This window comes from Tenrec ecaudatus, chromosome 5 (genome assembly GCF_050624435.1).
Source record: "Tenrec ecaudatus isolate mTenEca1 chromosome 5, mTenEca1.hap1, whole genome shotgun sequence".
NCBI lineage: Eukaryota > Metazoa > Chordata > Mammalia > Afrosoricida > Tenrecidae > Tenrec > Tenrec ecaudatus.
In genome coordinates this window covers 145,341,202-145,369,055 of record NC_134534.1, presented here as the reverse complement: position 1 = coordinate 145,369,055, position 27,854 = coordinate 145,341,202, and the positions used below count along the sequence as shown (strand labels likewise).

Genomic DNA, 27,854 nt, shown 5'->3' with positions numbered 1-27,854 from the left:
GAGGGAACCATGCTAGTTCCAAATTGAAAACCTTACACCCTTCGGAGCTTTGTTCCTCTCTCCCAGTTCAACGGTCACTGGAAATGAAAAGTGACACGTGGAAAACATTTGCTTGATCATATGGACAACTTGAGCTACTGCAGTCTGTTACGGAATTTTCAATAACTTTCATTGTGGGCGAGTTGGGTTTTAAAAAGTCCTATTAGCTGCATGCGCAGGACCCTACGTCTTATTTAGACTCAGTAGAGGAACTTTGGAGGGAAGGAGTGTGTGCGCACCGTGGGTGTGTGGGCTTTGAAGGCCTAGAATCTTTGTGTGCTACGGACCTAGACACAGGCTCCTGAGACTATTGACTTCTGCTAGATCAAAAGCAAACCCCGGAGTTTAACCAAGCAGATACTGCAGATGGATATTGCACTGTTTTATGGGGAAGATGCACAGTGCCCTGTGCCCATGGGCCAGTTTCAGTAATAACTCCCCGTACGTGTACACACACACACACACACACACACACACACACACGATTGTTTGCAAGTAAATGACAGGATCATTTCATCGTTTAATAACTTCAGATGTGTCCCCCAAAAGTAAGGCTGCTCTTTTAAATGCACATCAACAATCTGCTTTAAAATTCCATTTTATTTCTGTTGCCACAGTAGCATTATCACGGGGGTGGTGGCTGTTGTACCTCTCAAGTCTGGGCGGCCATGCCTCATAGCTTGGCTCCCCTGCTTTGTAACAGTGGTCGTAAGTGTTTCTCGTAGGCAGGGTTCCCCTGTTGGTGGTAAGAAGTGTGTTACTGAGGCAAAATTCCTGTGAGGATTAATCACTTTTACTTTTAAAGCAAGCCTTTAGCTTCTAAAAAGTGCCGTTACATAAGCGCCTTAATTTTTAAAATTATTTTAAAAATTCCTTGTGTGTGAGCATATGGAGACACATTTTCTCCAAAGGACAGCCTTCCTTTTCTCGTGCAGATTTTCCATGGTGGATGCAGGTGGCTGATTAAAACAAGAAAACAGCAAAGAAACAAGAAACACAGTCTAGCGCTTGCTTTTGCCCTATGGGGCCATTCTACCCTCTCCTCCAGGGTCCCTAGGAGTGAGAATTTGATTCGACGGCAGTGAGTTGGGAATTTAATAGGAGAAAAAGGTTCAACACCACTCATAAAACCAAGGATCCCAAAAGTGCAATCAGGTGTCCGAGTAGGTCACCCCATTCTTCTACTTGTTTCCCCGTGGTCTGGTTTTATTTTTCATAGTGTGTACTAGTTTAATCTCTTGCCCATCTAATCTACTAAAACAGTGAGCTCCTTGAAATTGGGATTCATGTCTCCTTCTCCATTGTATCCTGAATACCTAGGTGGGTTTCTGGCACAAAGCATGAGCTTGATAAATATTTGTTGAATGAATGAATCCTTGAATCAATCAGGCAACCAGCATATGTGTTTAGTACATCTAGCTATTGGTTGAACAAATGGAATTATTGGTGGGCTGGTGGGGCAAGGCCCTCATTTGGTTTCTCTACTTTTATTCCTAGGGATTCACTTCCATGTGAGTTTGTGTGGAGGGGAAAGAGCCAGTGGGGGTTCACTCTGAAGAGTAGCTTGAAATAGCATCCTGTTGAGGAAGAAAGCCCCAAAGCCCAGTGCCCTCCTAGCTGTTGGTTGAAGGAGAAGCATCATCCTGCCTGGAGCTAAAGCGCCACCCTCCACCTATAACAGGCGGGTCCCCTGTTACTCTTCAGACATCTAATTTAGCACAGCGCCTCCTTTGTGGCAGACAGAACCTGTGACATATACCCCCAATTACAGCTTTGTGTCTACAAGGCAGGTTTCAATGTAGCTGCTGTTTTAATTTATTTCAAATACTGATAGAGAGTGCCTCTTTCTATTCCTGCAAATGAGAAAAGATGGCTCTGAGGGCAGCTTCAACATTCCTTACAGCAGGTTAAAAACCACTTGAAGAGTGCTGTGCTGGTGGTCTCGGGAGGAGCTGGGGTGCGGTGAAAGGTCATGTGATTCTCTGTTAACAGGAACCAAGTATCATTTTCAAGGAACCATTCTCCAAGGTCATTTATAATCTTGTGTAGGAAAGCTACCTGTCATCGTTTTTAGCAAGGGAATGGAAGGGAAGGGAGCCCTGGAGTCACAGGGCTTAAGACATTCAGCTGTTAGCCGGAAACTTGGTGGTTCGAACCCACCAGTGGGCATGTCCTTAAATCACAACGGGGCAGCTCTGCTGTGTCACGTGGGGTTGCCACGAGCCCCAGCCCACTTGGCGGCAACGTGCAGTGCACTAGGCCGGTGAGCATCTGCAGTGTTTTCTATCCAGCAGGTCCCTCCTCCTCTCTGTAGGTCATGAAATCACGTCTACTTAGCCCTTAATGTGGAGTGCCTGTTCCGCTGAGGCTCACGGGATGAGGAGCGGGATCCCTTTTCAGCAGGCCAGTGGAAGGAAAGTGGGGTGAGCGCACGGATGGCTTATCAACCCTACTGATGGTGTTTGGAGGCTGGCTGCTAACTGTAAGGCCAGCAGCTGCTCTGAAGGAGAAAGACTAGACAATCGACTCTCAGAAAGAGTCACAGTCTCTGAAAACCACAGGGCACTTCGCCTCTGCCCCAGAGGGCCAGTAGGAGTGGGAACTGACTCCTTGTCAGGGAGTTGGGAGTTTGGGAATTAACGCTATGGGTTGACCCTGCCCCTCACTGTCCAACATCTGCTCTCAAATAAACCCCGGCCCTTGGGTCGACTTGAGTTCAAGCGGCTCCATAAGTTTACCAAGCCCGTGAATCTTTTAGGTGAGCACACTTTCCGGCACCCCCCACCTCTTTCCAGAGAGTGGCTGGTGGGTTCACACATACGCATCCAATGACCACTAGGGCGCTCATAAAACCCCAACCAAACTCCTGGCCATCGAGTCGAATGTGACTCAGCAACCCTACAGGACAGGGTAGAACTGCCCCTGTGATTCCAAGACTGTAACTTTATTGGAAGAGCTTGCCTCAGTTTTCTCCTACAGTCGAGATTCGATTCTATGAACGCAAAGGTTTAGAATGAAGCCAAACAACTTCCAAACCCTTGTGTTCCTTAGTGAGAATGCTCAATCAGAAGATCTAGAATGCTGCCCTGTGTGACCAGCAAGACAGGTTTGAGCTGTCCCGTTTCAGCCTTGCCAGACAGTTGTCTGAGCAGGGTGTGTGTGTCGAACATCCAGTTATCCGTAGACCTGAGGGAGGGTGGGTGTTGGCTAACAGGAGTGGGAAGACCTGTATCTTCATGCCAGGATTCAAATATTCGAAAGTGGGAAGATCTAATCATGACAAAAATAATGCAGCAAGAAGGTCTGGATTGGCGGAGCCGTCAGTGGGTCCTGCCTTCTTTATGGAAATCGCTGAGTGAGCCGGCTGCCTTCTGAGGGATTAGGACTAACGAATGGATTGGTCTTCTGTCCCGCGGGGTGATCACCCTGGGAGCCGATGGCTGTGCTGTCACTTGGTGTGCTTGCTAAATGAAGGGGTACGTATGACAGGACATGAGTTGTTACAGGCAAGTCTAATGCCAGGCTAAGTGTGAATGAAAGCTCCAGAGTTGCCGGTTTGACGAGATGTTGCCACACCTTTGCTGAGAAGTGACTGACAAGGTTAAAAGAAGCTTCCCCCTCTGACGAACACTGCAGAATTTAACCCATCACATACCTGTGGGCTGGCTTCGTTTTCATCAGCTAGATCCAGTCCACTACTGCATGTTCCAGATTCCACCACGGGGTCTATTTCTTCTATTGCCCTTTGTCACTCTGCCCTGGATGCTCACTGCAGAGAGCCTGGGACTCTGGCCCCCAAAGGTTGGGATTTTACAAGCTCTCCTCCCCCACCTTTCTCTTCAGGGACACAGGCTTCTGGTATCCGCCCCTAGGACGGCTGGGGACCTTTTCAAATAAGCCTTGCATTGTCATTTATATGGCTTTCCTGGGCCACTGAGGGTTGCCAGCCTCTGTCTTTGTTACCGGCATTGTGCTCCCTGGGGTGAAGGGGAGGGTCTGAAGAGGGACACCCCCCACCTGCAAGCATCCTATCACCGAATACCCACTTTTATGAGTACAAAATGGAGTGGTTAAATCACCAGCGGGATTGATTATCTCCTGAATTTTGTTACTTAAAAGGCAGTTTGCGTGTGCCAAGCTTGACGCTGCCTCCCTGGTCCCGGCACCAGGTTCCAAGCCCTGCGTTTGGCCGGCACTCCCGCCAAGCCACACCCCCGCTGCTGGTTTCCTTGATGCATTCTCTAAAAATATTTTAAACAGACTCACTCTGCCAAGTGCTTTCCAACCTAGTGGAAATCAATTAAAATGGGGACGCACAGAAGCACGCTCACTGCTTGTCCTCTGCCCCGTCCCCTCCCAAGCTTCAGGGAGTTTGTTTCACCCCACTACCTGATTGGTTGGTGACCTCTGAGCCCAGTCGAACAGCCGCTCATAGGTGTTTCCATCGTAACAGCCCAGGGCGGAATTCAAACACTGGTCAGTGAAGTCAAAAGCATCTGTTAACAGGATGGCGTCCTTTCTGAGAAAATAAAATTTCATGAGTACTTATTTTAGATCGCTGTCATGGATCTGATTAATCAGAGATGATGAAATAGCAACATCTTATTTGAGATGGGGCCCTTATTCATTTTTCCAGCAAGTCCAGCTCTGGTTCTCTTAGTTTTCCTTATTAGATCAGCTCTACCCTGACAGGATAAGGAGTCAATCTGTTCTTGGTGGTTCTTCTGAAAACAACATGGCCCGGTCTCGCACCTCCATCTCTTTCCCCAGCGGCAGTGTCAGTCTCTTAGCTGGTGTTTTTCATATTCAACCGAAAGTCTCTAGCTATCTCGTGCTGGTTGCTACTTCTGGATGGCTCCATTTTAAGTCTTACCTATTGAGTCTTCACCACAAAAGGCCTCCTTCCCCCTTTCCCCACGTCTTCCCTTCCCCACTGCCTCCCAATACAGACACAACCTTGATAGACCAGGACTCAGACCTTCCACCGCTGTGACCACGTGGACCACAGCTGGCCTCTTCCCCACCACCCCTCTCCTGCGCTTCTTGCTTCGCTGGTCTCAGTTGCTGGAATCTTCTGTTCCATTGAGCGTGGCCTACACCAGCCCCTCCTCACTCACTGTCAACATCACACACGCAGAACCATCAGCCTCCACAGCGGCTCCACAACCCATGCCTTTTACTCTTTCTAGCAGGAGGTGGCCTGGTGGCCCAGTGGGTAAGTGCTTGTCGGCTAACCAAAAGGTCACTGGTTTGAACTTATCAGCTGCTCCACCAGAGAAAGCCGTGGCCGTGGGCTTCCACAGAGATCTACAGTCTTGGAAACCCTATGGGGTACGTTTCCCCTTGTCCTACAGGATCACTGGGAATTGGAACTGACCTGACAATAATAGAGTTTAAAAATTCAATCTTTTTAGTTTACTCCCTCTCTAGTATTCTGATTTCTAGAATTCTTCCCCCTCTTTAAGCAACAAACTTTTATTTTAACCTATTAAGTGAATCTTTGTGCATATGCTTTCTTTTTAGCACAGGATATAAAACGTAATATGTGATTCTACTGTCCCTAACTCTTGTTTGACAGAGCATGTGAGGTGCTTGGATGTTGTTTTTTTTTGTTTTTTTAAGACAAGGGCTTTATTAAGATGTAATTACCATATCTCATACAACTCATTCAGTCTTATTAGGAAGAGTTGTGCCTTCATCACCAGTCAGCCTTCTTGTCTCCATTTCCCCAAGAACTCTTGATGGCCCCTAATCATCATTCAGAGGCAACTTGTAATACTAATATAACCCATTGCCACTGAGTTACAACTCATAGTAATCCGAGACCGGGTTCCCAAGACTCTAAATTTGTATGGGAGCAGACAGCCTCATCTTTCTCCTGAGGAGTGGCTGGTGGGTTCAAACCACCGACCTTATGATTAGTAGCCTGATGAACAGCACCACCTTGTTGAACAAACACCATTCCTTGTTATCTTCAATTTTCCGCGAAATCTGCACCTCCACGTAGCCGATCACTGGGAAAACCCATCCTAACGAGGGTACGAGGGCTCTGGCGGGCCCTAGCTGCTCCCCAGCAGCCGTATTACACTGCTCTAGCTCACTCACACTGATATTCTCCTAGAGCAGCAGTTCTCAACCTGGGGGTCGTGACTCCTTTAGGAGTCGAATGGCTCTTTAACAGGGGTCGCCTGATTCATAACAGTAGTAAAGTTACAGTGATGAAGTAGCAATGAAAATAATTTTATGGTTGGGGGGTCACCACAACATGAGGAACTGTCTTAAAGGGCTGCAACATTAGGAAGGTTGAGAACCACTGTCTTAGGGGATTATTTCATACCTTCTCCTTGTTCAGTTGCCACTATCCACCTTTCCCGCCTTCACAGTTACTTAGCTGCCTCATTAATAAAAATAGAAGCAGTAAGAGAGTTTCCTCAAGGCCCAGGCCTGTAGCTACACCTACATCGTCTTCTCTCCTCTTAGGACAGATGCACTTCCCTCCCCTCTCACAGTCTTGGAGAACACTGTTCCAGAAATTCTCCTGCCTTCCCTCTGGTCTGCAATATCAAGTTCTTTGTACAGGGTCGCTGCTGTCAGTAGACAAACAGGCTGTCAGTTCGCCCATCTTCGAAACCAGCTTTCGGCCCCTTTCCCTCTCCACCATGGCACCCGTGCCTTGGCTCCCTTGATGACGGAGCGCCTTGGTCCCTCTTGTTAGTCCCACTCAGCTCCTCTCATGACCTGGGTGTGTGCAGGTTTCCCACCCCCCACCCCTTCCAAACTCACTGCCATCCAGGCAGTGCTGACTCATAGTGGGGGTCTTCTGAAACTTACTGTTTACAGGAGTAGCCCAGTCTTTCTCCCTCAGAGCGCTGCTGGTGGTTTTGAACTCCTGACCGTGCAGATTGCAGCCCAACGCATAACCACTATGCCACCAGGGCTCCTCCCATACCAGCCAGTGAAATCCTTCTTGCCCTGGTCACCTCTGAGACTTCCCAGCCTCTGTACATGGGACAGTCCCAAGACTCACTGCCTGGGCCGCTCCTCTCCCATGTGCTCACTCACTCCTTATGGCATCATCCAGTCTTGTGGCTTCAAATGCCAACCCTGAGCCAGGGACTTCCCAATCGGTCTTCTTCCCGCTCCCTCTCCCTTGGCTTTCCCCTCTTGCCCCCTCCCCAGTCCGTGGTCCATGAGACAACGGGGACGATGTGTTAAAACAGACACCAGATAACTTCAGATTGTGTCTGTCCAGTGCCGACGGCTTCAATCCTTGCCTCAGTTGCCCTTCCCGCCGCCACGTGCACCCTTAGCTCTGACCTTGGTTCCCATTCTGCACCTTGGTCACCCTGCTCTAGGCCTTCCTGGCCTCCTCTCTGTTCCTCACACAGCCCTGTCAAGCACATACTGGCCTATTCTCTGCCCGGAAGCTTCTTCCATGCCGGACACCGTGCTCCCTCTCCTTTTCAGACACACTCATACACTTCCTTTTTGAGACACTGCCGTGAGCTGTTTTATGAAGGATCCTTGCCGCTGCTTTCCCGGTCTTTTCTTTCTAGATCAGACTGGAAAGACCAGTGGCAGCACAGTGACTGTCCAAATGATTCCGACTCTGTGTCAGACAAGCGTGCCTGCCGCTCTGACAGGCTCTTCTAACATCCCGGTCTGGACCCGCCTGCCCCATTTCCAGGGCCGAGGCCTTGTGTGGGCTGCGGTGCCACTCTGGTTAGCTAGGGCGGCCCATCCCCTATTTCATTATTATCTTCTTCCCCCCCACCCCCATCTTCATCTCTTTGTGAGACTTCTGCAACTTTATCTTACTAACGTCAGTTGAGTTTTTCATATCCTCTATCATTTTCATATCTACTATCATTCTTGGGTGTGTGGTTGCAATATCTCCTCTTAATTACGTGAGGATATTACTTTTTTTTTTTTTAGAAGTCTTCTCCCTGCAGTCTGTTCCCTCCGAATAGCAAGATTCTTGCCTGTTCCGATCTCCGCCTCGATGTTGGTCGGGGCTCTCCCGGAGCCTGGTGTTCCCTCCTGGCCGGATGTGTCCCAGTCCACAGAACTTCAGAGGGTGAAGTGGGGAATCGGATATGTCCAATAGACTCCATTGATCTTAGCAGCCGAGCCTCCTCCACCCTGAGGGGGCGATTGGCTCATGCAGCTGTGGCGTGGGAGTCTTCGGTGGAGTTTGGTTCTTTTTGGCTTTCCCCAGTGTAACTTGGTTCTCCCTGGCTTTCCCCACTTCTGGATCAGGATTTATTTGTGTCTGCAGCATCAGGGGTGCCTGTTTGTCTTTCTGCCATGTTTCCCTTCTGTCTCTTTCTTTGTGGGTTCGTGCCAGTTGCTGCATGAGTAAGCCTGTCTGGCCAACCTGCCATCTGTACCTTAAAGTCCCCAACTAGGAGTTTATGACCATTTAAATCACAGGGAAGCACCCAGCCAAAAAACCAAACCCAATGCTACCCAGTCAGTGCGGACTCACAGCGACCCTCTAGGACAGGGAACACTGCCCCTGCCTGAGAGAAAGAGGCGAGCGATCTGGTTCTTGGTGTCATTTAGAACAGTGTGCCACCTGACCTCTCAGCAATGTGATGATCGCAATGAACAATCAGGGCCGGGAATTGTGACAGCTATTCAAAGCATGGAGTCTGTTACACTCCTCACTGCCCTGTAGCAGTCAGGCTACGGAGGAGCCCTGGTGGTGTAGTGAGTTACATATTGGCTGCTAACTCCAAGGCCAGTAGTTTGAACCCACCAGCCACTCCATGGGAGAAGATTGAGGCGGTCTGTCCCGGTTAAGAGGAGCCAAAGGGGCAGTTCTGTGCCCTCTCAGGTCACTGTCAGTCGGACTGGATGTCCGTGGGTGTGGTTTGGGTTGGTAGACAGGTTGCTTAAGGACCAGCATAGAAGCACAGACCACAGACCACTGTTGTCTGCCTAAGCTGCCTCTTGGCGTCAGTGCTGTCTGTCTGGAACTTTAAGCCTCCGGAGCCAAGGCAGGCTTAGCAGTGCTGCTGTTGATGCGCATGCCGTGAGGTGAGTTCCTCATCACGTGAGGGCTAGCAGAGCACCGTCTTCTACATGCTCTTTCAAAGCACAAGCAGATCAGAGTATCAGACGCACTTGAGCTTGATTCCACCGCACTTAGTAATGTTAGTAATGGTTTCCATGATTGCGTTCACCAGACAGAGGAAAGTTCAATACCAGATAATAACAGAAGTGACGTGTCAAGTGTTAGTTTTGATGATTTAATTAAACACACCCTTATTGATAAGTGCTTTTAGGGACTGATGAACAACCATAAACGATATGTAACATGATTTCTCCATCATGGAAATCTTAGTTTTAAACAAATTTCAAATGTTTCCTTTTTGTTCTCTTAGTCTTAATAATATATACCATGGGAACTTGTAGGGGAGAAGTCATACACCTACCTCCCCCCCACCCCCCTTACCCACACACACACACCAGGCATCATATTTTCTGCCCAGGGGAGTCTAAAAGAGGCTGTGTTCTTAGGTTAGCCCGTTTTTAACTTTATGGTTTGTACTATTTTAACTTTTGTTGCTTAAAGATATCCTGATCACATTGGAGGTTTGGTTCTGCTATATTTTTAAAGTAACCACTCAGCATGTGCATAAAATAACAGGATAAAAGCCTGGCATTAATATTTCATGACCTTAAACTGCATTGCATTCACACTGCATTTCCAAATGGCATCATTGTCCTACAAATCCATGAATAAACTGTAGTCGTTTTAAATTTTGCTTTGAAGTTGAGGGATGTTTAAAGTACGCATACTAAACTTGGTAAGACTTTGCTTAAGCATATTTACCAAAGACAGGATGTTTGAAAGAAATCACACCCCAAAGCTTCACTTTAACATGCAGGTAAAGAACGCGTGCTCTGGGCTGAGACAAGCCTGAAGTTGCTTGCTCATCCTCTGGCTGATGGTGCAACCTGAGCTGAGTGACTTAACTCCCATGCGCCTCAGTTTCCTGCCTGGTAAAGGGGGCCATTGATGGCACCCTGCTCGCAGGGCTAAGGATTCAGTGACGGTGATGGGAAAGCCTTTGGCACCGCAGCACCAGGCACGCAGTGTTTCTGGGACGCGAGCAATGACGAGGAGCCTTGTTAGGAACGTGTAGCATGCTTCCCTCTCCTTACGCACCATTCCTATTTTGGTGGCGCTGTTGAAGCGTTCACATCAGGAAGTGGCGTCATTTCGCCTTCAGCCTCATGACTTCTAACATGTTTGCCCAATTCTTTTTCACTAACCTGAATGCTTTATGCTGGCATGGAGCTAGTGTGCAGACCTCCCTGGGGCGGGGGCTGCTTTGACCAGACCCCCAGCTAGCCAGATTTTGAGTGTCCAAGGCTTGGAGTTTGAAGTGTCCTGCCAACAAAGGATGCGGCGTTCGTTTCGGAAGACTACTGACTCAGTTCGGCGGCTCAGCCACTCACCGGATGAGGCTGAGGAGGTTCAGGTAAGATGTTCTCGCCATGTCTACTTGGGCCCCGGACAGGAAGCCGTCCTGGAGGAAGTCGCCTGAGTTGGTCACGAGGCCGTGTAAGGCATAGAGGTCACAGAGCCGTTTGAGCACCTGCTGAATCGCCGGCTCCTGTTTCAGTTCCTCCAGTGTCTGTGTGAAGCTCTTCACCATGATGTAGCAGCAGTGTGCCTGCAAAGACATGGGGATGGTTTCCGACGCCACAAGTCATTCTGGACATGGGCAAGGCGGCTGTCATGGGCTTACTGTGGCCCTGCGTTTTCCAGCGGTGGTGTATTGGGGTGTGTGTGTGTGTGTGTGTGTGTGTGTGTGTATGTGTGTGTCTCAGGGTCTGGCAGATGCTGGAACTTGGTCCTTGGTCTCCTCATTTTGCTTGGGGCAGCTTCCACTAGAACTGAGTGGATGCATAAGTATTAGAAGCAGCTGGCCTGGGGAGAAAGCGCACAGCACCGCTTGCTCAAGAATACAGGTATTTATTACTGACCATGTTTAGGGCGGAGTCCTGGTGGAGCAGTGGTTACAAGTTGGGCTGCTAACCGAAACGTCAGCAGTTCTAAACTGCAGGTCTCTTCACGGGAGAAAGACTGGGCTTTCTACTCCGGTATAAAGTTAAGGTCTCAGAAACTCACATGGGCAGTGAGCTTTTGAGGATGTTCTGGGCAGCGTGTGTGTATGTGTGTGTCAGAGTGAGAAAGTAGGGGTTCAAGATGTACACAAAATGTACCCCAGTTAGAGTGTAGCCTTCAAGTAAGCAAGGTTGCACTTGACAGGTACGCAAATGGGTCTGCAGTTGTTGAAGTCATAGTGGAGTCATTAGGAATCAGTATTGACTTAATTGGGAAGTCAGTATGGCCCTGAGTCTGTGAGAGCCCCCGCCCCTCCAAGCCTCGCTTCTGTAGTTCCTTCTGACTGCTTGGTGCTCCTTTCCCCCTGGGTGTTACTGATTACTGATTTCAGTACCTCCTTCTCCCCCCCCCCAAGTGGCTCTCCCTCTGCCTGCACATTTATGGTTTCCAGGTGAGACCTGGTGGAGCGTTAATTTTATAGAGCATACAGCTCCCCCAGGGCATAGCATAATGTCCCATCCATGCTGACTTCAGAGACCACACCAGCTCCCCAGGAGCTCACACTTCTCCCCCAGCCCTGCGCACCCCAGTCACTCACCCCATTAACGCTGAGGGCAGGGCTACCTCCCTGGTGTGTGTGGGAAAAGTATGCCCTAGCTCTGGGATTCATCTCTCCCATGGGGTTGTCCGTACTACGTGATCTCACGCAGGCAAACAGCGCCCGCTCCATTTGTAGGCAAGGCACACTTCTAGAAACTGTGGAATGTGACTCTTCCTTTTTCGACCCATTATGCTACACCTTGGGCTGCTAACCTTTTAAGGTCAGCAGTTTGAAACTAGCAGCTGCTCTGAGATAAAAAGAAGAGGCTCTCTACTTCCAAAAGAGTTACAGGCTCAGGACCCACCGGGACTGTCATTTGGGTTGTTATGAGTCAGGAGTGAGTTGTTTGAGGAGCTCTGGTGGTCACACTCTGGGCTGCTAACTGTAAGGTCAGCAGTTTGAAACCACCAACAGCTCTTAGGGAGAGAGACAAGCATTATCACTCCTATAAAGAATTACAGCTGGCGGCGGGGGCGGGGGCAAGGAGTGGAGACCCATAGCCCATCTGTAGACAATTGAACATCTCCTCACAGAAGGGTCACAAGGAAGAGACGAGTCAGTTAGGGTGCAGTATAGCACTGATGAAACAACTTTCCTCTAGTTCTTTAATGCCCCCCCCCCCATTATCATGACCTCAATTCTGCCTTACAAATCGGTGGTGCCTGGTCAACAGGTGGCGCTCCTGCCCAGCCTGGCGGGAAGGAAGGAGCCCTCCAGCAGCTCCTAGTCAAAGGCTGCCTTTGGGGAGTGGGGGCTGAGGCCTGGGAGTTGGGTGACAACCTTGGCTTTCCAGCTATGGGCGGTGCTGGCATCCCAAGCTCCGGCTGGAGAGGACTCAGCTGCGGACCCCCTGCTCCTGAGGCCTGTTCTCCCGTCTCTAACTGACATCTCTGTGCACCCAGACTGCTGCCGCTGCCTCCTAAATGGTCTCCAGCCTGACCCCATTCTTTCCCCAATGGTCTGCTAGGCCAGCTAAGAATCCTGGGGTGAACTTCCCATCCATCCTGTGACATAGCCCCCAGACTCCTCACAGGTGGGCGGCCCAGCCCTGGCCAGAAATGCTCCTCTCCTCTCCTCTCCAAGAGAGGGAGGACCTGCATTTCCTTGCAGGCAGCAGCAGGCCTCTTCTTCCTCTTGCTTTTGTACCCGCTGCTCCCTTGGCCTCACTGCCTGCCCTCCAAAGCCCTGACTCACTTCAGCTCAGCTGGGCAAGCCCCTTTTCTGATGCCTCACGGCAGGTGGAGATGCTCTGGGACCCCCTGCTGCTGCTGTTGGCTGCCTGGCTGTAGCTCCCAACTCTTAACAACCAAGCACAGTGGAACAACCCCCTACCTAGCCTCGCCCCGTGGTTGGGTGCACACTGGACCCGAGTCCCCACAAATCACAACCTGAACCCACTGCCATCGAGCCGAGTGTGACACGGCCCCGAGGGGCTGCCCAGGCTGTGGCTCTTTAAGGGAGCAGAGAGCCCACAGCAGCCTGGGCTTCCTGGTGGAGTGCTGCCCCGCCTGGCTCTGGTATGGGCGGGGAAGGGGGCACCTCACTGTGTCCAGCCCAGGACCCCGCCCCGGTGCAGAGCGAGGGCTCAAGGAGGCGTTATGCACAAACACAAGGCACGTGGAAACGGACTCAGACATCTGAGGATGGTCGGATATTCGAACAACCTGAAGCAAATCCGGTAACACTCTCTCCTTACATTTCCTTCCCCCTAAGAGCTGCCAACAGATTGCTTTGAAGTTAAGTCCTTTCATTAAAATCCCTGACTGAGGCCTTGGCAGGGAACTAGAACAGCCACAGAGCCAGCCTAGGGCCTGAGGGCGGAGCCGGGATTTGCCGTGGGGCTGACACCGACAGGTAGCTCACCCTGGTAGCCTGGAGGAGCTGGAAGGTGGTCTGGTTCCACGCCTCGGGCCTGTCCATGCCGGACTGCATCAGGGTCTGTAGCTGATGCACTGAGTCCTTTATGAGCCTGAGGTCAAAGAGAAAGGCCGAGAATGGGGCTCACACTTCCCTTTATTGACTCAATGGCTGGGGGTGGGAGTGGGGAGTTTGAGTGCATCCAACAGTGCCTGGGGCACACTTCCTGTCACTGCCATCATGTCAGTGCTGCCTCACAGTGACCCCAGAGGACAGGGTCCAACCACTCCTGTGTGTCTCCGAGATTGTGACTTCGCCAAAGCAGACAGTCTCATTTTTCTCCCAAGGAGCGGCGGGTGGGTTCTAACTGCCGACCTCGTGGTTAGCAGTCCACTCCGCTGCCAGGCTCCTGGAGTATCCCGGACAGGGCACTATTTATGGACCGAGTGACTGTGCCACAATGCTGGTGCTCATGGCACAACTGCTACCTATTCCTAGGGCCTCAGGGGGGCTAGAAGACCCCCCCATTTAATCCTGAGTTTTCTTTTCCAGTATTTTACTTTAAATTTGGGGAGGAGTTCAGAAGGTTTCCTTCTTAATTACTTAGGTGCACCTCCTGCCTTCTCCATGATGGTCTGTCTGTGAGCTGCCCCGCCCTGGCACGTTTTAGACACTTCGGGCACACAGGAGGTGCCTGGAATGACAGGATGGATGAGATGAGCCCTCGGTCTGGTCTGTGTCCCCTGGAGCTCATTTGATCCAAAAAATAACACTGTCTCTACTCCTTCATGCAGTCCTACTTTGAAAATAAATTTCAGATTGTGGGATATTTCAAAGGAGTGGTTATATGTTAGGCTGCGACCTGCAAGGTCAGCGGTTTGAAACCACCAGCCGCTCTTTGGGAGGGAGAGAGGGCCCTTTATACCCTCAGAGTGTTACCATCTGGAAAACCACAGGCAATTCTACCCTGTCCTGCAGGGTCACTAGGAGTCGACATCGGTCAATGGCAGTGAGTTTGGTTGGACGCGTGAGTGTTGCTGTCTCCAGCTTTACGGACAGACACATCAGAGGACTAACTTCCCGGGACAATGTGGTGCAATGTCTTCATGGCACTGCCTTGTCTTCACTTCCCAGCTACGATGTCTTGTAACCAGGGGAGGTTTCCTGAGGAGCAGGTACTGCCTGCGTCTCAGTTCTTCAGACTTTTCCGTGATATTACGGCGCAGACATGCACTGGTGAACCAGGAAAGCCACACGATGCAGTTTACAGCGACACTCGCTGTATTGCGACGGGCTGGTCCTGGCCATCTCCCTGAAGTATGCCTGTTCAGCAAACACCTACCGCACCTCACCCGCACCCTAAAGGTTCTGCAGATTCCTCACTGGTGGGGGTGGGGGACAGGTGATGTCCTCTGAGGGATTACAGTAGACCGTGGCTGATGGGTGTGGCTTCCCCATCCCTCCTCCCACAGTGGCTGGACTGGGGGGACCAGGTAGACAAGGTGGTGGTGGTCTGTGGAAGGCCCTGTGAGGGCAGGAGCTGCCCCCGGGTGGGAGGGTGCCACTCACTTGGTCGCCACATGTGCCCAGGCTGCTACGTAGAGATCCGGACAGAGGAAGTCGGCTGCCTTCTGTGCTGGGCACCTGGCCAGGACTGGTGCAGCGAGATATGTGACAGACTGAGGAAGCGACCTCTGTGACGTGGAGCCTGAGGACCTCTGAGCCTGCAGGAAGTTATTCACCAGGAACCTAGAATGGGTGGTAGGTGAGACCTTGGGGTCACCCCGGCTCCAGAGACTTGCAATCAAGCCAGGCTCCAATGCCCCACTCTGGGAGAGCCAGGTCAGGCTGTCGGCCCAGCCCCCTCACTGGAGGTCCCCTGGCCCAGGACTTCCCCAGGTGCACCCGAGGCTGCAGTGACTTGGGGCTGCGAGCTGGGGTGTTCCACCTGGACCCTGGACATCTACCCCCGTGAAGAGTGAACCCAGTGTCTGCACCAGGCGGGACTGTCCTGTGCGGGGACTGAGGATGAACTGCAGAGTGACCACCCTGTGCCGGCCCAAGGGAGAAAGGCCAGATGTAGGAATGCGAACACGAGTGGGAGGATTACAGGCGACTTTTGGCTTTTCCCTCGGAGCTCCCCTGAGGTCAGAGCCTGGGCTCCTGCAGCCCAGAGTGAGGCCCCAGGCGTGGCTGCCCCCATCTCTCGGGTGATGGCACTCCCGGGGAAGGGGCTGTTGTGCAGAGGTCCACTCCTCATAATTTTGACAAGCCTAGCCAATAAACCTGTGGACATCTACCCAATAAATGCCACCGAGCACGCTTGCCAGCAAACCCTCATTTTACGTGGTGGGAAACCCCTGGGGAGAGGGGAGCTGGGCTGGGTGACGAGCTGTGTCCCCTGCGAGGCCCATGACATAAGGGCTCAGGAGAGACCACCTGTGTGGAGAGGCTGAGCCCACCGTTCATCTTTCCTCTCAGGCTGCAGCCTCCTGTGGGCTAGGCCTGGGGGAACCCCGAGGGAGCTCCTGTTCTCCAGGAGCTTCCTGTCTGGAGGGGGGAGCAGACCAGGGCAGATGGTGATAATGGGTCTCAAGGAACTGAAGTGGTATCGGCTCACAGGGTCAGGGTGGTGCTGTGCCAGATGGCGTGCTCAGAGAGGGCATCTCCGTGGGGTCGTGTTCGCAGTGGCATGGGGAGGAGAGAATCCCGGGTGGAGTGAGCACAGGTGCAAAGGCCCTGTGGCTGGAGAAAGTGAGGGCAGGATCAAGGGCGGCCCAAGCAGGGTCAGGGACCGACCTCGGAGGCCAGTGTGGAGTGTGACTTTTTTCTAAGAGCCATTGGAGACAGGACTGAGGCGGGGCAGGGTGGAGGCTGAGAGACCAGTGAGGAGACAGTGCTACCACTGGAGGGAGAGGTCAGGCTACCTGGCTGGAAGCCGCAGTGGGTCGTGGAGAAGGCCCGGAGGTGCACAGCAATGCATGGTGGCAGTTGGGAAACCCTGGACGGGGCTCCCTAAAGCCGACTCCCTCTGTGGGAAACAGAGGGAGGCCCAACCCAAGCAGAAGCTGGATGGGTCCCCAGGAGCCTCACCTGGCCATCTGTAGGGAGAGGACAGTGTTCTCACCCTCGTAGGTGCAGGAGGCTGTCACCTTGGTGACCAGTGATGGCAGGCCGCTGAGCTTGGAGAAGCCGTGCCCGCCGCAGGCCCTGCGGCACACCTCGGTCCCCTGGGTGCAGGCGTCAGACAGCATGGCCTTCATACCTGCACTCAGTGCATGGAGCTGCGGGAACGGAGGGCAGGGTCAGGTGCTGTGAGAGCCATATCCTCCAGAGACCGCTGTGCTCACCGCTGCCTGAGCCCGCTGCCTGTGCACTGAGCCCAGCTCTGTGAGTGAGGTAGGGCTTGTCTCTGCGCATAGCTCAGCAGGGAGGCGGCTGGGGCTCAGAGTTTACGGGCCTCTGCCAAGCTACACAGCTGGCAAATGTAGCAACCAGAACAGGACCAGGAAGAGGGGATGCGGCGATCAGGCCCACCACCATCTAGGAGCTACAGATTCTTCTGGGGAGCAGAGGTTTTGGGGAGCTGGCCCAGGAAAGGGTTGAAGGAAGCTGTGCTTGGCCCGCTGAGTTGACAGTCCTTGATCCGAGGTACCAGGGGCCAGCTGTGTTTGGCATCAGAACAAGATAGGCTTTTTGAAGGAGACAGAGGGCATGTAAGGTACATGATTTATAATCCTCCCCAGTGGGATCTGGGGCAAGTGAATGATCAAACATGTCTACAGCAAAACGGATTCATGCTCAGTGGGGTAAGTCGGGCCGGTTCAAGTCAAACTGGGCCAGCGAATGAGTTCTAAGCTGGCTTTGGTTTTCAGAACTCTCTGGAGCTCAAAAGCAGACCAGAGACTGTTGCTCCGTGTTCTAGATAAAATGGGTGGTTATTTTCTCTACCACTTTTTAAGCTTGCTGGGGCCTGGGGGTGGGAGGAGTGGATTTCTGTGTCCGGATACAGCTCACCTCAGGTACCCTTGGGATGATGGACGGTGGGAGCGGTTACCTCAGGCAGCAAACTGAAGTCCCCGTCCAGAATGGCACTGTAGGCCTGCTGGAAGAATTCCAGGATGCGCAAGGACCCAAAATGGAACGCATAGGCTGTGGCCAGCTGAGGGAAGAGCTTCTGCTGCTGTGTCTGGTAGTCCAGAATCTTCGCCTCAGGATCACTAATGGGGAGAGAAGAGAAAGGGTGACCACGAACACCTCGCTAGGTCCCCGAAGCCAGAAAACCTCCAGGAACCCACAGTTAACGGGGGTGTGTTTGCGTTGTTTGACTTGCCCGAACACAAGACTGTTACCAAGCTTCTGCCCCATCTAGCATGAGCACCCCTGAGTTCCCTGGCAGACATGCTGACAAGCCTGCCCCTGGGTGCCACCCCTGTGGAGAGGTTTATAAAGCACCCGACCCACACTCAGTCATCCTTTCACAACTGGAACATCCCAAATGACGCCCAGGACTCTGGCTGCTGGATGGTGGCCATGCAGTCCCAAGGGTGAAAGGATAGCTCTTCAGATGTCAGCTGGAGTGCGGAGTGTCTTGCCCATGGTTGTGTCTTCAGTGCCCAAGGCTGTGTCTGGCACGTGGGAGCCTCAGTGCCCAGCTGTGGGCTGGAAGGTTTGGATGGGTATGTGCTGCCTCCATTAGAGGACTGGTGGGGAGGGGCCTGGGGGCTCCTCTCTGGGGCAGCCACTCTGTCCCTAACATCCTTGGGACATGTCCCCAGCTATGAAAAATGAGCTCCAGACAGACATGGCCAGGTTCTTCCCAGCACCCTCGTCCTCAGGAGTGCCTCTGGCTTCTCCAGCCCGGGTATTGAAGGTGGGGCCCGCTCAGGGTGCCAGGTTGAGGGGGTGACTAGATACTGTACCAACAACAGGGCCCCCAGAGCCAGCTCCTGTGGCACCCCCGTTTTGTAGATGAGGAACCAAGAGCTGAGGGGCTGGTCGAAGCTTCTGCAGTTAGCACATGGCGGAGTTTGGCCCCAGGTCTGCTCACTGCACAAGGTGCCCTCGAGCCTTGAGCCGCAGCATTAACACCAGCAAATCTCAAGTTCCAGTTCTGGTGAGGGCACGCCTGGCTTTAGTGGTGAGAAAACCAAGGCCTGGTGGTGGCCAAGGACTTGCCCAAGGTCACTTAGCAGAGCTGAGCCTGAAGGCCAGCCCTCCCTCTGCCCATAGGTTCGGGTCAGTTACGCTGTGTCCAGCTCCACCCCCTTCCTGCCTCTCGCTGGGACGGCATAGGCCTAGGCGCCATGCTGCTGCACTCTGGATGTAGGTGCAGGAGCCCTGGTGGTGCTGTGGTTAAGCGCTCAGCGGTGAGCCCCAAGGTCAGCCGTTTGAGTCCACCAGCTGCTCTGTGGCACTTGGCCTCTGTCAGGATCACAGGCTTGGAAACCCTGTGGGGCAGTTCTGCTGGGGCAGTGTGAGTCAGAATCAACTTGATGGCTGTGTGTGGGTTGTGAGTCTATGTGTGCATTTGGGATTTGTTTATCTGAAATTCAGATGTGACTGGGCATCCTGTATCCTTGCTGTATACAGGCATATGCAGAGGGCGCATAGCAGGGTACCTGTGCTGCGGAGTCGAGTGGGGGTGGGAGGGTGGCCAGGCAGCCATATACAAGCAAATGGACCCAGCAGACTTAATCAGACTAGTTCAGCCACACACAGTCTCATCTACACTCAGGCAGACACCTCTGGACAGGACACGCTCAGCTAGCCACAGCCAGGCCTAGCTTGACAACAGGCTGACCTAGAGCCGCTCAGCCAATCACAGCCAGATCCCAGACTCTGACAGACACAGGCTGAACAAGGCCAGACATACTGGGTCAGACACAGACATGCAGAGCCAATGGGGCTGAGTACTGGCAGACCCAGCAGTCAGCTGGGGTTGGAGGTGCCCAGTAAGGCCTCACAGGGAGTGGGGTGTGGGGGAGTGTGGGGTGTGTGTGTGTGTGTGTGTGTTGTGGATAACGTCTGCACCTGGCTCTGGCAGAGGTGGTGGTGTCAGGGCCACTGTGGACTGAGAGGTGGCTATGTCTGCTGTGAGCAGCTTACAGGCACCCTTACCTGGGCTGGAGGCGGGACTGGCGGCGGACGACCGAGTAGCGTATGGCGATGACACAAGCCTTCTGCAGTTGGGGTAAGATCTCGCCCAGCAGGAGGCTCACCCGCACCACCACCATGGAAAGATAGTTGCTCTGGGCTGCTCCGAGCTTGGTGTAGGTGCCATCGGGCAAGACCTGTGTGGACCCAGGCCAGCTGCTGGGTCTAAGCCTGCCCCCACACCCGCAAACCACTCAGCAGCCACACAGACACATGCGGTGGCCAGCCAGAGTGCAGCTTGGTAACACACCCACGCACTGTGTGTGTACTGCTCCGAGGGGCACACCCTTGGTCTCCCCATGACCCAACCTGCAGACAATGCCCCCAACATTTCTCCATCCCCACACCTCCCCTCCTGGGATCGCCCTGCCACCCCAGGCCTGATGAGGCCTCTGAGGTGCAGAGATGAGAAGCGATTTCGCCCAGATCATGCAGTCTCTACGCTGGGGTTATGCCCAGGTTCCAGACTCCCAAGCTTTGGGGTGTGTGGTGGGGAAGGAACAGTAGGCAGGTGCACAAACAGCTCGAGAGTCAGTGTGGGCCTACAGACCCTCTGTCACCCCCCTCCAGGTAGGGCAGGCCCCACCTGTCCAAAGCGGCTCAGCATGTTCTCCCGGGGGACTCGCACATGGTCCAGCCTCAGGAAACCATTGTCTGTGTGATCAAAGTCCATCTTAGGCCCTATGTCACCAACGGTGATCCCTAGAGAGAGCCGGAACGTGGGTCAGGGAGCCGTGCCTGAGGGCCTGCCTCAGCCCACCTGGGTGGCAGGCAGCCTGTCTCACAGGGGAGGAGATTGAGGACAGCCCTGTGTTCAATCTTGTCCAGGGTCACTCAGCCAGTTGGCTCTCCTTCAAGGGGAAGAGTTGTCTGGGGCCTGTCTCCTCCCTTGGCCCCCTGGGGCCCCAGCACGGGCAAGCTTGGTGGGGTCCCCTGAGGGAGCAGCTTGCAGCTTACCTGGTAGTGGGGAGTGGTCCTTGAGGCTCCGGATGGGCACGATGAAGGCGTGCATGCCCTGCCGGGCTCCTGAGCAGATCAACTGGGCCAGGACCAAGGCATGAGTGGCTGTCCGTCCCACTGTGGGCACAGGATGAGACCCAGCGTGACTTCTGGAGCTTGCACAGAGCAGATAGCCTTTGCCACCTGCACCCAGGTCCAGCACATATTGGGCAGAGGCAGCGTGGTGGCCTGGGGCTGGGGAGGGCCTCTGTGAGCCCAGCGTGGGTTCGGCCTGGCTGCCTTAGAAGGCATGGGGCTGGGGAAGAGACACCGAGGAGCCTGGACTGGGAGAGGCCTTTTCCCTGGGAGGTTCCCTGAAAACAGTGTGTAAGGCACGGGTTGCTGTGTGCTAAGAAGCAAAAGGCCACGTGGTGGGGCCACGTGGTGGAGGTGCTACGGGCTTTGAGGGAAGACCGGAAGTGGGCACGCGTGAGTGATTAGTTACCTGCCCCACCCCCGGACTCAATCAGCCTACCTGGCCACTCTTGGAAACAAACGGGCATCGGATCCAAGGGGGCTTTGGTGCGCTTGCCTGTACATACTTTTGTGCACTTACTGCGCTGGAGGGACTTTAGGACGGCAGTTTGGTTCTTGCACCCATGCCCCCCTGGGAGCCCTCTCTTCCAAAGGCCAAGCTGGACAAAGCCTATGGATCTCAGTGGGACAGCTCAAACGGAATGCCCTGAGGGAGCTTGGAATCTTAAAATTCCGTTCGACCACAGCCTGCTACAGAGCCGTGGTGGCACAGTGGTTGAGCGCTCAGCTGGCCGTGCGAAGGCTGGCGGTTCAGCCTTCGAGATCTTCTCTCCCCAAGAGACTGACAGCCTTAGACACCCTACCGGGGTACTGCTCTCTGTCGCACAGGGTCACCGTGAGCCGGAATGGACTGGGTAGGGTCCGGGTTGGGACCTAAGGTGGTGGGTGTGGGCGGGGCCTTGGAAAGTCACTGGTCACACAGAGGGGACACCGCTCAGTGACTTTGCCAAAGGGACTGTGAAAAAAATCCTCCCCCAGCCCCCCCAGAGCCAAACCCAAACCAAACCACTGCTAATGAATTACTCAGTTATCATCTGCTAAAAACCAACATAGATGGGGTCCTGGTCTCAAAAGCCAGGTGGGGCCAGAGGCTGTTCTGGAGCTGTCCAGAGAGGGTATCTAGTTCTCCAAGGGTGGGCACCAGCCCCATTTTCCAGGTTCGGAAGCCGAGGCTCGGGAGTGTGGGCCGACGTGGGCAAGTGCCTCTCTCTCCAGGGCGGACGCCCTCCTCCCCATTCTCAGCCCCCTGGCCCCAACTCCCCTCCTGCATTCGTTTGGACGCTTCACACTTGCCTTATAAACTCCAACACAGGGACTCACTGACCGGGCCACCCAAGTGGCACTGCTGTCCACAGAGGTGATCTCATACTGCTGGGACCGCCCACCCTCCTTGGGGCGTGACAACGAGGGCCTGGGCTCCAGGGAAGCATGGCATGGTTGCCATCTGGCGGTCACAGGGGAAGGTGCCACACTGGTGGTCTCTGTGGGCAGTGTCCTTGAGGTTTGGGGCTGGTGGCTTTGCAGGGGTGGGGAGGGCTATTTCACTTTCATTGTCGCCTCCCCCCCTCCAGCTGGTGACAAGTTTAATCCTTCTTTCAGTAGCTGACCAGCTCTGGAGGTGTTGGGGGAGCCCGGCGGGACTAGGCTGGGTGTCTGGATGTGGTTGGGTGGACTCCTCACCTACTTCAGAGGTCCCTTGGGAACTTCTCAGCCACCCACTGATAAAATTCATAATACCCCCTCATCCATTTTACAGAGTGAGGACGTGGGGCTCAGGGAGGGAAACTGTCTTGGCCAAAGGTCACAGTCAAAGCTGGGCCGCAAGGCGTGGTCTGCTAGACATGGGCCCAATGCTCTTCTGCCTGCCCACTCGGCTCCCTGGAGAAGGGCAGGAGGGAATGGATACTCACGGTCCCCAGGCCACCACTTGGTAGAAGTCAGTGTGGGGCTGTGTATCACAAACTCCTGAGTGGCTGGGTCATAGGTGGCTTCAGTCTCCAAGCCCTGAAGGTATGTCCCTTGGGAGCAAAACGGGGAATCATACATTGGGTCAGGCGGGTTCTTCCCCTGGCAACAGTTCCTGAGCAGGCCAGGGTGTTCAGGCACCCACCCAGGGTGGGGTGCCCATCAGCTCCTGGCTGCTTACCCAGGCCTGGTTCCCTCCTCACCTGTGGATGTCGGGAATTCATGGCCAGCCCACGACAAGGCATTCTTCCGGAAGGAATGACTTGTCCCACTGCCCACAAAATGCATGCGTGCAAATCAGAACAAGAGAGCCCTTCTTCTAGGCTGCTGGACTGTGGCCACATTAAATTTACTGATCATCAAAGGTGGCCAAGGCCCTCGGGAGTTATCCGATGCACAACCTAAGCACCATAGGCAGAGGCCCCGGCTCACCATGTCCCAGTTCGGTCTGTGCATATGTTGTGATGATCTGGAAATCTTGGCACAGCTCCCCCCATTTGGCAATCTGCTCCGTTGTGCCCAGGCTCCTGAGGGCTTTCAGAAATACCCTGTGTATGTTGAAGCTCAAGTCTCCAGCGAGGGCTCTGTTGGGGAGAGACGCTGTTGTTGAGAAGCCTGCTGTGAAACAGGAGTGTGGGGACAAGGGGTCAAGAGGAAAGGCGCACTTGGCATCCTGGTTTCCCAACATGTGCTGCTTCTCTTAGGAAAAACTGGCTCATGGAGCTGGGGGGGAGGACGGCAAGGGGTGTTGTCATGATGCTCCCAGGTTGATTCCTCTTTGGCGGGGATGCCCCAAGAGTGAGTACCTGTGAACATAGATTAATTCCGGACCATCCTCCAGCCAGCCTAGGCGCCGGGCTATCATGTTGATGTGGACTGTCTTCCGAATGGCATTCTCATATCGCTCATTCTGGGACATAAAATAAATGTCCTTAATGCTGAGTTCTGGGTCACTGTGGACGATATTCTCTGCCAGGAGAGAGAACAAAGACTTAAGGACACAGGTGAGATTCCTGATGCATTCGCAACTTTCTCCCACTCACCACAGGACTGGGAAGGAAGCCTGCATTACTGTCGGGTTGCAGGTTGGACAGCTGTGGCCCATCGGTGGGGAAAGGGCCTTGCCTAAGGTTATAAAGCTCTGCAGAATCAGGACCAGCACCCAGGTCTACTACTGCCCACCCATAAGCAGTGGTTGCCAGATCCACACTGACTCCAGGCAACCCCCTAAGTGCAGAGTAGAACTGTGCCCCACAGAGATTCATGTACGTTCTTTTTATTTAGTTTGTGGGTGTATCTTTGATGTTGGGAATACATACAGCAGAACCTCAATTTGAGTTTGGGCAAGACGCTGACGACATTCTATTGAGTTGTACAACCCTTCGCCTCCTTTTCTCTTTTCAAAACAGTTTTTCTTGGCCCTTTATCCGCATATCATCCCATTCAGTAGTTCAATCATATCAAGAAGAGTTATACAATCAGTACCACAATCAATTGTAGAATGCTTTATTCTTGCTTGTACTCATTGTGAGGCCCCGATTTCCCCCCAGCTTCCCTTGCCATGGCCCTAAGAGACCATTAATCCAGGTCTCTATCTACCTATCCTGTGTTTCATAAACAGGAACACACAAAAATAAAACAAAAACTAAGAACAATGACAAAACAACAGGTAAACCTCAATTGAAAAGAAAGTAGAAAATACTAAAAACTAGAAGTTTTAAAATGGATCAGAGGAAATCAAATGATATATTTTAGCTTAAGTGCACCTGCAGTGCACTCTGCACGCTAGACTATTCCCACCCCTGGTCTGTGGTCAGAGGGCCACTGGAGGCTTCATCATGTGACTTTCCCCTTCACTTAAAAACAACAAAAACTAACAACTCTTTAATAGGTCAAAAGAAAGATCCAATAAGATATTGCATTTCAACCTAACCTCTCTACCTAATCATTTTTACAATGTTCTCTGATAACAATTATCTTTACAAGGTTAATCATCATTACAATACTCTTTGTCTGACAACCAGGCTATTCACACTCCTCAATTATGGTCAGGGTTCACCAGAGGCATAATCTAAGTGTGCACCTGGCACATGGATGCCTTCCACTGTCATCCGTCGTCTTCCGCAAACTGGGTGTTTATAAATTTAAGCTCTGATACCATTCTCTCCTACGGATTTGGATTCGATTATTTACAGTCTTTGGATCACACGGGAGGGTGTGCTGCTTCTATGCGGACTTAGTTGATGCCTCATCTAGATGTCTGCTTGTTTGAACTTTAAGACCCCAGACGCTATTCTTTGATAGCTAGCTACCCTCTCGATTTCTCACCACACTGCTTGATAGCGCTCATATCTGCAGCGTTCTCTTCATGAGGGCGAGCATCCAGCAGAGTCATGTCTATTTGTTTTTAAAACTGTACTTTGATCGTTTACAGAGCACATTAGTGTTCCGCTCAGCAATTTTGGTACATTTTGCTTTGTGACATTAGTTGCACTCTCCCGGGGTTACAGCGCTGTTCCGACCGACCATAGTATCTTCAGTGGCTGCTTTTTCCGAATCAGGCTTTTCTTCTTCCAAGGTGCCTCTGGGTGTCCTTGAACCTTCACCTTTAGTTAGTGGTTGAACCTAGAACTCTTCTATCCCTCAGATGGGTTTATGGTAAAGGCACTTTTACCACCTAATGGAATGACGGGCTGGTGAATGGCTCTTCTAAGGAAAGCATTCTGGGGCAGAAAGCAGGTACTGTAGTCTCCCCATGCCCACCCCCTTCCTTACCAACTCTCCTGCGGAGTTCAGTGTTCTGGGCACCTCCATCGAGGATGTTGGTGAGTCGTTCCACATCGAAGGACTGCTTGCGCCTCTCACTCTCCATGTCAGGGTTCACATGCCTGCTCCAGGTATCCCTCATTGACACTCGGTGCATGGGGGTGACCATTCCTGCACTGGGGTCTGAGGAGAGAGTACCTCAGCCTGGCTGCTCTGAACCTGTGTGACAAGACAGCCCAGGGCTGAGAGTCAGCAGGGGCTGCTTGGAGGAAGAAAGCAATCCCTTTAGATTCCCAACTGCCCTCTAAGGCAGCTGTTCGTTCTCAACCTTCCTAATGCCTTGACCCTTTCATACAGTTCCTCATGTTGTGGTGACCCCCAACCATAAAACTATTTTTGTTGCTAATTCATCACTGTAATTTTGCTACTGATACGAATTGGGCAATCCCTGGGAAAGGGTCCTTCAGGGTCACGACCCACAGGTTGAGAACCATGGCTCTCACGCTTCATGCCTCTCAGTGAGCCTTTGGCAGGGTAGGAAGCATGACAATGGGCAGTTTGCAACAATTGCTCAACCTGTGTTTTCTCAATGAATGCCAACAAGGTTTCCATGAGCTCAATCCATTGCAGCTGGTGCTCCGAGTATTGCCTGGGGAACCTTGCTTGGAATTGATGTAAGTGAAGAAACTCATCTGAGCCAGTGCACAGCACAGGCCCTGTTCACACTGCAGCCCCACTGTGGGGCCTCACGGGGGTGGGGGCATCTTTGACCTCACTCACCTGACCACCGGGCTTGGGGCTCATTCAACCCCACTGAGGTGAGGACCGTGGAGCTGGGGGCGGGCAGGAGAGCCTGCTCCCCACCTGTAGTGAACCCTGTCTCCTTCACAGCAAGCCCTCTGTGGCATTGAGACTTTAGCCCCCCTGACCCTGTCAATCAGGTCACAGTCCTTGGGGGTGTGGCCTTTTCTACCAGAAACAAGCATATGAAAACCAACTCGTTGCCATTGACTGGATGCCGACTCATAGTGACCCGATAGGACAGGGTCTGAAGTGGCCCTGAGCTGGGAACTCTATGGGATTCTCCCTTGGAGTAGCTGGTAGTTTTGAACTGTGGGCCTTGTGAATCACAGCCCAACATATAATGACCGTGTCACCCATGAGAAAAGATCTTCCCCTCTCCTTCCCTTCCCTTCACATTCCTAGGACTCTGTGCCTGTCTCCAGGCCCCTTGTGGGCCGCCTGACCCTAGGAGCAGTCACCCTGTCGTGCTCCACTGACCTTAGATCCATAAAACTCTGCACCCACTGGCAGATCTCCCTCTACCTGCCTCACCTTTCTGCCTTATTGGCTATGTGAGTCCGCAGATGCTCCACCCAGCATCGGACCTCGGACTTGAGTTGAACTGAGCTTGGAAGCCTTCCTGATATGAAATTGCTCCTTGATATAAAGGCGCTCTCTCCCTCACTGCACCCACCTTGCCCTGCGGCTGTGACTTAACTCTCTGGGGCCCTGAGCCCCAACTTCTGAACTGTTAGGAGTGTTAGCAACAGGCTTGCTTATGCTAAATAAAGGGGACTGACTATTTTCTTGGGTCCCAAGAGGCCCTGCTCACAGCATGTGTGCTGTCCATCTATCCCGAATGCTGCAGGTCACTCTTCTGAGGCACTGGTATCCTCACCCCAACCATCTGGACGTGCTCTTATGACTACCGTCTTAGAGAAAGGGCAGGTGGCTCCAGAGGTGGCCCAGCCACGGGCAGTCATACCCAGACTTCCATCACAGCCACTCGCCACTGGGTCCCTGCAGCGGCTCCTCGGGGCTCCTGCTCGGTCCAGCTGGTACACTGCCCAGTCCTCCCGCCCTCTTGTTGTCCCTGGCATCTTCCATGCCAATCTCTGGGGCACCCCGGGCCACCTTTCCCCCAGAAGGCCCTGGCTGGGCCCTCTCGGCCCACAACACTTCAGATGTGGGGCTCTCCGCTCAACACCGCCTCCACGTGTTGCTTCATGTCACCTTCCTAGTGGCGCCCAAAGGGTTCCCCCTTAAAGATTCCGAGCACCCCCCCCCCCCCGCCCCGCAGGTTGCCAGCCCCGCTCACTCTGCTCTACTTTGACTCCCCCGTCACCGGGTACGAGCAACGAGGTTTGAGGCCCCGATGCTCGGTAGCGCGGGGCCTCGAAGTGCAAGCAAGCCGCGCCCGGGCGGGCCAGCCCTCCCCGCCGCCCCGCCGCCCCGCCGGCCGGACTCACCGCCGTCGGCTGTCTGCTCCGAAAGCCCAGGTCCGCTCGCGGCACCCCACTTTGGTCGCCGGCCCCGCCCGCTCCAGGCTCCTCCCCCCGCGGGGCCGGG

General features: G+C 53.2%; 1 protein-coding gene across 1 annotated transcript; it reads right to left on the bottom strand.

The window, feature by feature from the left end:
- Window positions 1–559: 559 nt before the first annotated feature.
- On the bottom strand, window positions 560–27,854 carry ACOX2 (acyl-CoA oxidase 2). Its single transcript, XM_075549969.1, has 15 exons — window positions 27,755–27,854; window positions 25,512–25,721; window positions 23,543–23,705; window positions 23,169–23,320; window positions 22,682–22,789; window positions 20,694–20,813; window positions 20,323–20,438; window positions 19,701–19,873; window positions 17,638–17,800; window positions 16,674–16,864; window positions 15,150–15,329; window positions 13,587–13,692; window positions 10,510–10,727; window positions 4,429–4,558; window positions 560–775 (listed from the first exon to the last, which is right to left on the bottom strand). The coding sequence occupies exons 2-15, from the start codon at window positions 25,669–25,671 to the stop codon at window positions 713–715; spliced, it is 2,043 nt and encodes a 680-aa protein (XP_075406084.1). The 5' UTR covers window positions 25,672–25,721; window positions 27,755–27,854; the 3' UTR covers window positions 560–712.

Bases quoted from the DNA above. Each gene is read 5' to 3' on its own strand.
- ACOX2 (XM_075549969.1), bottom strand. From the start codon at position 25,671: ATGGTCACCCCCATGCACCGAGTGTCAATGAGGGATACCTGGAGCAGG. The intron at 17,801-19,700 runs GTAAGGGTGCCT...TCTCCCCATTAG, and splicing joins CAGTCCCGCCTCCAGCCCAG to TGATCCTGAGGCGAAGATTC. The intron at 4,559-10,509 runs GTGAGTGGCTGA...TTATTTTCTCAG, and splicing joins AACCTCCTCAGCCTCATCCG to AAAGGACGCCATCCTGTTAA.